Source organism: Camellia sinensis, chromosome 14, assembly GCF_055761805.1.
Source record: "Camellia sinensis isolate YWXY chromosome 14, ASM5576180v1, whole genome shotgun sequence".
Taxonomy (NCBI): domain Eukaryota; kingdom Viridiplantae; phylum Streptophyta; class Magnoliopsida; order Ericales; family Theaceae; genus Camellia; species Camellia sinensis.
In genome coordinates, this window is record NC_138974.1 from 129,701,447 (window position 1) to 129,711,908 (window position 10,462).

Consider the following 10,462-nt stretch of genomic DNA (forward strand, 5'->3'; position numbering starts at 1 on the left):
ATCCCCATTTCTTTCTTCCCTTTTATTTAACTGCTTATGATGGTAGATTAGGGCATTTTTGAAATTAGCATACCTTATGATATGCATGCGTGCATTCATGCATTTGTTGACATGCACCGGGCTCGGTACATCATACTAACCGCATTCGTATTTTCAAATTTCAAAATTGAATACATGAATCAGTTGGTTGCATATCGTATGCCATATTTAGGTTAACCGAGCCTAACTAAAATTGCATCTTGTATGTGTTGCATTAGGCAAAATAACATGAACTAGGACATGCACATTTGCTAACTAGTTTATTGTTTTGGCACGGAGTACAATGTAAGTGGTTATGCTTTAGCATCCAACATACGTGTGAATGTTGCCATAATAGTATGCTTGCCATGCGGCTAAGTGTTTACATGAGATAAACTGCTTGAATGCCTGTGGGTGGAGGTCAAATTGCTTAAATTGGGATAATGCGTTAAAACTGTAATTTTTTTAAGCCCACTAGATAGTGGCAAAACCGTATTTTCCAAAAACCCACTTGAGGGTGGCAAAATCTGCATTTTAGCCTACTTGCGAGTAGCAAACCATTTTAAAAAACAAACATGAAATGTTTTGTTCCAATTTGGGCGATTTGGTCTATACTTGTTTGCTGCGCACATAACATAGTAATTCTAGGCTAATAATTGGTTTAAGAACACTTAAAGTTTTCAAAAACGGATATCACGGTTAGTAGAGGCCGGTCTTCGGACCGGGCGAAAGGGGGTGCTCATAGCTGACCTTCCCCGATCGTACCCAAGCTCCCGAGCTGAGACAACTCCGGTGATGACGGACATGTGGCCTTCGGCACCGAGTCAGGGTTTCCTAAATTCTCCCAAAAAAAAAAAAATATTTAGGTGGCGACTCTGTATCTGGCAAAGCAGTCCATGTTTGGCACTACTTTTTCAAAAATCTGTTTCTCAAAACGATTTGCCAGATTTGGACTCTTTGGTTCAGATTAAGAACCGTGACACAAATCGCGAGTCCGAACTGTAGCAACGAGGTCCCCCTCGCGGGATTGCTACACCCCCCAATTTCTAGGTTTTTCATCAAAACTTGACATTCCCTCATCTCTTGAAGGAATCTCACCAAAAATATTTTTTTTCAAACAATGTGATTCAAATCCTCAAGAAAATCATTTAAAGAGAACAAGAGATGAACCCACTTTCAAAGCCACCAACATTCTTGAGCCAAAAACCAAATTTTCAATGCCACCAAAGGAAATCTTCGAAATCAACATAAACTTGTAAATATATATATATATATATATATAACTCTAAGAAAATCCCTACCTCAAGCTTCTCATTCCCTACCTCAAGCTTCGGAGAAGAAGAGATGAGAAACCCCCAAATTTGACAGTGTAGAAATCCAATCTCCACTGCACAAGATGAAACTCTCAGTTAGCTCTCCAACTTTGATGAAGGATGTTGGGTCAAAACTTCAATGGATCTAAGGAAATCAAGGTGTTGATCTTGTTTGGGGTAGGAAATGTAAAGAAAATGAGGAGAAAAGGGGTTTTTAGAGAGAGAGAGAGAGGTATATAAAAAGTGATACACACACAGCCCAAAAAGAGAGAAAATTAGGATTTTCGGACTCAGTGTCTCTCGCACGTGCAGAGCTTGCCTCCCGCACATGCGGCACTCATCCCAGCACGTGCGGCGTCTCCTTCGTACCTCCTTCCGCACTTGCCTTTTATGCAGAAGCCAACCTGTGAAAACCCATATTTAAATTATTCTTAAAATTAATTAATTAATTAATTAATTAATGTTATTTAGAACCTACCTAAAATATAGAATAGTGAAAAAAAAATAGTTTTAAATTAACCCAATTCTATCACTAACAAAGACCTTATTAAGAATAATAAGGTATTGATGTTCAATAATTATTGTTATAAATTATTATTAAAAAAAAATAGGAGAATCAAATTCGGTGGCAAGGGTATGCCACATGCTAACTTGCATGTTAGCCTGGTGAATTCCACCAAATGATGGCTTTTGGGTAGAGTGAAGTTTATAGCAGGGAATAACATCATGAAGAGAGAGAGAAAGAGAGAGAGAGAGATCTGCCTATATATATCATAGGTAGACTTAGTTCATGGACACATACAAACAAAAGAAGGAGTATATACGGGTGAGGAGAGATTCAGTAGAAGGAAAAGAAGAGGGGAAGGTTAAGGAAGCAAAATTTTTCTACCACTTCATCACCCATTTGAATCCTACTATTAAGTAAAAAAAACCCTCACAATCCTCTCATTTTTTTTATATATTTGAAAATTTCAGATTATATATGATAAATTGTCTAAACTGTGTTGAGAATAATCTATTTTGAATCTGCCAACATGTTTATCCAAATTTTTAGACAATTTTATACTCAAAATTTCGAGATGATTTCTACTACAAAATTGTTGATAATGATGTCTAGTTCATCCAGAAATTTTGGCAACAATTATTGAGCTTTCTACAAATTTATACAAATATTTTAACTAAATCTGAAACTGTGTTGAGAATAATCTGTTTTGAATCTGCCAGCATGTTTATCCGAATTTTTAGACACTTTTACACTCAAAATTTCGAGATTAATTCTGCTACAAAGTTGTTGATAATGATGTCTAGTTCATCCACGAATTTTGGCAACAATTTTTGAGCTTTCTACGAATTTATACAAATATTTTTACTAAATCTGAAACTGTGTTGAGAATAATCTGTTTTGAATCTGCCAGCATGTTTGCCCGAATTTTTAGATAATTTTATACTCAAAATTTCGAGATTCTTTCTTCTACAAAGTTGTTTATAATGATTTCTAGTTCATCCAAGAATTTTGGCAACAATTTTTGAGTTTTCTACGAATTTATAAAAAAAATTAACTAAATCTGAAACTGTGTTGAGAATAATCTGTTTTGAATCTGCCAGCATGTTTACCCGAATTTTTAGACAATTTTATACTCAAAATTTCGAGATTATTTCTTCTACAAAGTTGTTGATAATGATGTCTAGTTCATCCAGGAATTTTGGCAACAATTTTTGAGCTTTTTACGAATTTATACAAATTTTTAACTAAATCTGAAACTGTGAGATAGATTTTACTATGTATTTGAAAATTTATTTAAAATTATATACTAAACCAAATTTGGTAATTTCTAACTAAAAGATGAAATTTGAGAAGTCTAGTTTCATGATAAATTTTTAGATTATGGGTTTGATCTATGAATTAATCTAAATGAATAATGTTACTGATAGAGGGTTAATACCGGGTATGCAGGGTGAGCCCTGATTTTTAATAATTTTTAAGTAAATTGTGTTGTGAAACCCTAAGTTGGAATGGGGATTATTTGAACCCATATCGGTATTTGGTTTTGGAATAAGGGTGGATGTGAGGGTGGCACGCAGGGAAGTTACGTACCCTTGGCAGACCGTTCTCTTGGGGCAGACCACGAATGTCACGGCTTGGGTATATAACTCCGGGCGTGGGCATCTTTGGTAGTTCTTGAATATTTGACCAAGGGGGGGTTTCCAAATTAACCGTGGCCATGACTTAGTGGTTAGTAAGTTAAACCTCTTTGGCGAGATTTCAAAGGTCACCTAAGTTATTAAAATTATTTGAAGTATTTTAATGGTTGTAATTTATGTTTACGATTATGTTATTATCTCGTGTTTATAATCTCATTATTTTCTCTCAAAAAGAATGGTAGGTTGGTTATGTTTTCTTACTGTGTTGTAAAATTCATGGCATATATTTTGTTGCCCTGGCGTTTCATGCCAGATTATGTCGAAGAAGGGACTGAGACTGAAATTGGAGTTGCTACTAATATCGAACCTTGGCTAACTTCGAGTCAAGATTTTATCAAAATAAAATCCTGTTATATCTTGTATTAGTGTTTAACTATGTTGTGACGTTGTGTCTGAACTTGTAGTTTTATTTTGGTTTTGGACTTTGACTATGTAAGAATTTAAAATTTTCTAATTAATAGTTAAAATTTTATCTAGCAAGTTATTGTTATTTAAATCTTATGACGTTTCAAAAATAAGTTTGGGGTGTCACAGTTTTGTATCAGAGCCTAGGTTTGAACCTTTGGGCCATGGGTAGTAGTTTATTTTTTTTACATTTAAGAAAACCTTATGTTAATTTGTAATTTTTGGTGACTTAACTAAGTTAGAACCTTTTAATTGTAGGATGCCGGGGTCATCAGACATTAACTCTAACGGGGAAAATTCGGTGGAAAACTATAACATAGAATCTGACCCAAGTGAAGAAGTGGAGATGCCTATAGAAGACTATGAATCTGAGCCTGAGCTTGATCCTGAACCTGATCTCGAACTTGAGCCTGAACTTGAGTCTGAAGAAGTTGTACCAATATACAACCCCCTGGAGGTTATTGTGATTGAGTCAGACACTGAAGATGAGTCTATAGAAGGCAATACCGAGGAGAGCACTGGAGATATAGGAGCCACGTTTGAGGGTTGGGATATGCGAAACGGGTTGCAAATTGGCTCTTTTGCATATGTTAAACTTTATCCCCTAGGAGGTTGTGCTTGGAAAGCTAAGAGTTGAGTGGGTACCTATATCGGACCTGTCCAGATTCTAAGACAAAAGACTCCCTAGGTCTATCGATTAGGCCCCTTCCCGGATGGTTTCACCGATAGGGTGGGCGACCTTTTTGACTTTTGGAGCCTTTAGTGTATCATGCCCGACCCAAGTAAAATTGTGAGGAGAGATGGGTCAATGGACTTCAGAGACTGGAGGACCTATTGGGAGGAGCCGGTGCTGCTGATAGAGTATCGTGCGTGCGAAACTGCTATCTTCGTAAGGGTGCTGTGGCGATTCATGGGGCTTTTCCAAGCCACATGGGAGCCGGAAGCCCATGTGTGGAGAGACTTTCCTTGGCTATTTTAAGGGGTCTTAAGGGAATTATAAACTAGGCTAACCAATTGTTTTGTACGCTCACATGTAAAATTGCCTAGTTTAGAATTGTGAGTGTAGGAGTTAACTTGGATTGTAGGGGCTATCTTTTGCCCGTAGTATGTTATTTAATCTTTTTCTTTGTTTGCGTGTATTTTGCTGGCTGTAGCTTATCTAGTCTAATTAAGGAAGTTTTTTTTTTTTATTTTCTATTCTTGCACATAAATATAGTAACATATAATAATAATAAATAAATAAGTGAATAAATCACAAGAAAATCCCATCATGCAGAATGGCTAGACGAACAAGAAATAATAACAACGGTAATGGTGATGGAGTGCCTGACGGCGATGTCGCTCGAATTATACGCACGATTGCTGATAGGGTAGGCAATATACTACCCCGAAACCAAGATCAAAACAAATCGGAAATGATAGCAAAATTTGAAAAGCTACGTCCCCACAAATTCCTTGGTGGATCAAACCCCCATGAAGCTGAAGCTTGATTAAGACAAATTAAGAAGTTGTTAGATACTTTTGACATCCGAAACGAACAAGATAGAATGACCATGGCGGCATTTCAAATGGAAGTGGAAGCAGATCATTGGTGGGAAATGATCAAAAGTACTCGATAAGTAGAGACATTAACTTGGAGACAGTTCGAAGACCTGTTGATGGAAAAGTATTTTCCTAACTCGCTAAGACAAGAAATGATTCAAGAGTTCCTCCAACTAAAACAAGGAAAAATGTCAGTCGCTCAATATGCGAACCGTTTTGAAACTCTTTCACGGTATGCTTCAGCCATAGTAGCAAATGAAGAGGATAAGGTTAGGCGATTTGAATGGGGTTTGGATACAGACATTAGAGAAAGGTTGATCGCCGTGCAACTTTCCACCTATGCTCAAATGGTGGATCGAGCTTTAATTGTGGAGCGAGAATTAGCAGATTTCGAGTGCACTCGAAATCAACGATCAAGGAACAACAACCAACCACGCGGAGGAGGTCCAGTCCGCAACACCAGAAACCATCCTTCACCAGCACCTTATGCTGGAGGGATGCAGCAGCAACAAAGGCAGAATCGAGGAAACCAGCAATGAGGAAACTTTGTAAATGAGTGGAAAGGAAGATGTTTCAGATATGGTCAATAGGGGCATCGTCGAAGTGAGTGTCCTCAAGGTGGGGAGTATTTTATGGATCAGCGAGGGGCACAACAATACAACAAATGCCAACCAGGGCAAGGTTCTAAGCCTACTCAAAATACTCAAACCAACAAGGGGCAGCCACAAGCCTCTAGGAATGCAGGCCGACCAAGAACACAACCACAAGGAGCTGGAAATGGAAAGAAACCAGGAGAGACTAACCAACAGGCAGTAGGGAGAATGTATGCTCTCCAAGAAGAAGAAGATGTTGATAACCCATTAGTAATTCAAGGTATGTTAATCCTTATGAATTCTTGGGTTAAAGTATTGTTTGATTCTAGAGCTTCGCATTCTTTTATATCCACTGCATATGTGACAAGTTTGGGTCTAGAGCCAGAGACGCTAGGGATAGCTATGAGTGTCGCTTCGCCCTCAGGAGGTCAAACTTGAGTAAATCTAGTATGTAAATCTTGCGAGCTAGAAATCTCCAGTTCATATTTGATCTGTGATCTAAGAGTTATGGATATGTCTGATTTTGACGTCATCCTAGGAATGGACTGGTTGTCAGTTCATTGAGCCATTATTGATTGTTACTGTAAGACAGTGACAACATCCCCCCTTAACGGCACGAAAGTTCAATTTAAAGGAGATAGACAAGATTCTCTAACTCCAACGTGTCGCAAGTCGCGATGGTGTGATCAACTAAACGGATGGTTGGCAAGCCTAATTTTGGAAGACAAAAATCGAAAGGATCTAGGATTACCCCATGTGGTGTGCGAATACGTTGACGTTTTCCCTGATGAACTACTGGGATTACCCCCAAAATGAGATGTAGATTTCACGATTGAGCTTCAACATGGGACTTCACCGATTTCAATAGCACCACATCGTATGGCGCCAGCTGAACTTCGAGAATTGAAGGAGCAAGTGCAAGAACTGTTGAATAAAAAGTTCATCAGACCAAGTGCGTCTCCTTGGGGGGCGCCAGCATTATTCACGAAGAAGAAAGATGGAACCTTAAGATTGTGCATCGATTACCGACAACTAAATCGAGTCACCATTAAAAATCGATATCCCCTACCCAGAATTGATGACTTGTTCGATCAATTAAGAGGTTCAAAATGTTTTTCCAAAATTGACCTTAGGTCGGGATATCACCAACTTCGTGTCAAAAGAGAAGATATACCCAAAACTGCGTTTCGAACCCGTTATGGCCACTATGAGTTTGTGGTAATGCCATTTGGATTGACGAATGCTCCTGGGGTATTCATGAGTTTAATGAACAAAATTTTTACCCCCTATTTGGACCAATTTGTGGTAGTATTCATTGACGTTATTTTGATGTACTCACGATCGAAGGAAGACCACGAGCAACATCTGAGAACCGTTTTGCAAATTCTAAGAGAAAACCAATTGTATGCTAAAGCTAGCAAATGTGAATTTTGGCTGAAGGAAGTAAAGTTCTTAGGTCATGTTGTGTCTAAATCAGGAATATCAGTGGATCCTGTTAAAGTAGAAGAAGTAATGGGGTGGAAATAACCTAAGAATATGTTTGAGATTCGTAGTTTCTTGGGATTAGCAGGTTATTATAGGAGATTCATTCAGGATTTCTCCAAATTAGCCAAGCTGATGACACGCCTAACGCAAAAAGGAGTAAAGTTTGAATGGGACGAAGCGTGTGAGCAGTCATTTTAAGAACTCAAGAAGAAACTGATAAGCGCTCGTATATTAATCATACCCGAACGTGACGTTGGGTACACTGCTTATTGTGATGCCTCTAAAGAAGGGAAAGTTGTTACCTCGCTTCATTAGGCCTTTCGAAATCTTGGACAAAATAGGAGAAGTGGCATACCACTTGGCTCTACCACCTCAACTGGCTGGAGTACATAATGTATTCCACGTCTCAATGCTACGGAAATACGAGCCACACTCTTCTCATATCATCAATTGGAAGGAAATTAATCTTGATGAAGACGTGACATTTGAAGAAAAGCCTGTCAAGATTTTAGATCATCGTGAGAAGAAATTACGAGGTAAAACTATACCGTTGGTTCGAGTTCTCTGGAGACATCGTGGGACGAAAGAGTCAACGTGGGAGCGAGAAGATATGATATGTGTCAATTACCCTCAACTTTTCGAGTCTAAAGGTACGAATTAATTTCGAGGACGAAATTTTTTTAGGAGGGTAGATTGTGAAAACCCATATTTAAATTATTCTTAAAAGAAAATAAATAAATTAATTAATTAATTAATGTTATTCAGAACCTACCTAAAATATAGAATAGTGAAAAAAAAATTAGTTTTAAATTAACCCAATTCTATCACTAACAAAGGCCTTATTAAGAATAATAAGGTATTGATGTTTAATAATTATTATTATAAATTATTATTAAAAAAAAATAGGAGAATCAGATTCGGTGGCAAGGGTATGCCACATGCTAACTTGCATGTTGGCTTGGTAAATTCCACCAAATGATGGCTTTTGGGTAGAGTGAAGTTTATGGTAGGGAATAACATCATGAAGAGAGAGAGAGAGAGAGAGAGAGAGAGAGATCTGCCTATATATATCATAGGTAGACTTAGTTCATGGACACATACAAACAAAAGAAGGAGTATATACGGGTGAGGAGAGATTCAGTAGAAGGAAAAGAAGAGGGGAAGGTTAAGGAAGCAAAATTTTTCTACTACTTCATCACCCATTTGAATTCTATTATTAAGTAAGAAAACCCTCTCAATCCTCTCATTTTTTTTATATATTCGAAAATTTCAGATTATATATGAGAAATTGTCAAAACTGTGTTGAGAATAATCTGTTTTGAATCTGCCAGCATGTTTATCCGAATTTTTAGACAATTTTATACTCAAAATTTCGAGATGATTTCTGCTACAAAATTGTTGATAATGATGTCTAGTTCATCCAAAAATTTTGGCAACAATTTTTGAACTTTCTACGAATTTATACAAATATTTTAACTAAATCTGAAACTGTGTTGAGAATAATCTGTTTTGAATCTGCCAGCATGTTTATCCGAATTTTTAGACAATTTCATACTCAAAATTTCGAGATTATTTCTGCTACAAAGTTGTTAATAATGATGTCTAGTTCATCCAGGAATTTTGGCAACAATTTTTGAGCTTTCTATGAATTTATACAAATATTTTTACTAAATCTGAAATTGTGTTGAGAATAATCTGTTTTGAATCTGCTAGCATGTTTGCTCGAATTTTTAGACAATTTTATACTCAAAATTTCGAGATGTTTTCTTCTACAAAGTTGTTGATAATGATGTCTAGTTCATCCAGGAATTTTGGCAACAATTTTTGAGCTTTTTACGAATTTATAAAAAATTTTAACTAAATCTGAAACTGTGTTGAGAATAATCTGTTTTGAATCTGCCAGCATGTTTACCCGAATTTTTAGACAATTTTATACTCAAAATTTCGAGATTATTTCTTCTATAAAGTTGTTGATAATGATGTCTAATTCATCTAGGAATTTTGGCAACAATTTTTGAGCTTTCTACGAATTTATACAAAATTTTAACTAAATCTGAAACTGTGAGACAGATTTTACTATATATTTGAAAATTTATTAAAATTCTATACTAAGCCAAATCTGGTAATTTCTAACTAAAATATGAAATTTGAGATGTCTAGTTTCATGATAAATTTTTAGATTATGGGTTTGATCTATGAATTAATCTAAATGAATAATGTTACTGATAGAGGGTTAATACCGGGTATGCAAGGTGAGCCCTGGTTTTTTATAATTTTTAAGTATATTGTGTCGCGAAACCCTAAGTTGGCACGGGGATTATTTGAACCCTTATCGGTATTTGGTTTTGGAATAAGGGTGGATGTGCGGGTGGCACGTAGGGAAGTTACGTACCCCTGGCAGACCGTTCCCTTGGGGTAGACCACGGATGTCACAGCTTAGGTATGTAACTCCGGGAGTGGGCATCTTTGGTAGTTCTTGAATATTTGACCGGGGGGGATTTTCAAATTAACCGTGGTCATGACTTAGTGGTTAGTAAGTTAAACCTCTTTGGCAAGGTTTCAAAGGTCACCTAAGTTATTAAAATTATTTGAAGTATTTTAATGGTTGTAATTTATATTTACGATTATGTTATTATCTCGTGTTTATAATCTCATTATTTTCTCTAAAAAAAAATGGTAAGTTGGTTATGTTTTCTTACTGTGTTGCAAAACTCATGGCATATATTTTGTTGCCCTGGCGTTTCATGCCAGATTATGTCGAAGAATGGACTGAGACTGAAATTGGAGCTGCTGCTAATATCGAACCTTGGCTAACTTAGAGTCAAGATTTTATCAAAATAAAATCCTATTATTTCTTGTATTAGTGTTTAACTATGTTGTGACGTTGTGTGCGAACTTGTAGTT

General features: G+C 36.7%; 1 protein-coding gene across 1 annotated transcript; it reads left to right on the plus strand.

The window, feature by feature from the left end:
* Positions 1–7,832: 7,832 nt before the first annotated feature.
* LOC145807293 (uncharacterized) lies at positions 7,833–8,219 on the plus strand. Its single transcript, XM_082905260.1, has one exon. The coding sequence runs from the start codon at positions 7,833–7,835 to the stop codon at positions 8,217–8,219; it is 387 nt and encodes a 128-aa protein (XP_082761386.1).
* The last annotated feature ends 2,243 nt before the right edge of the window (positions 8,220–10,462 follow it).

Excerpts from the sequence above, each read along its gene's own strand:
- LOC145807293 (XM_082905260.1), top strand. The coding sequence starts at position 7,833 with ATGCCTCTAAAGAAGGGAAAGTTGTTACCTCGCTTCATTAGGCCTTTC.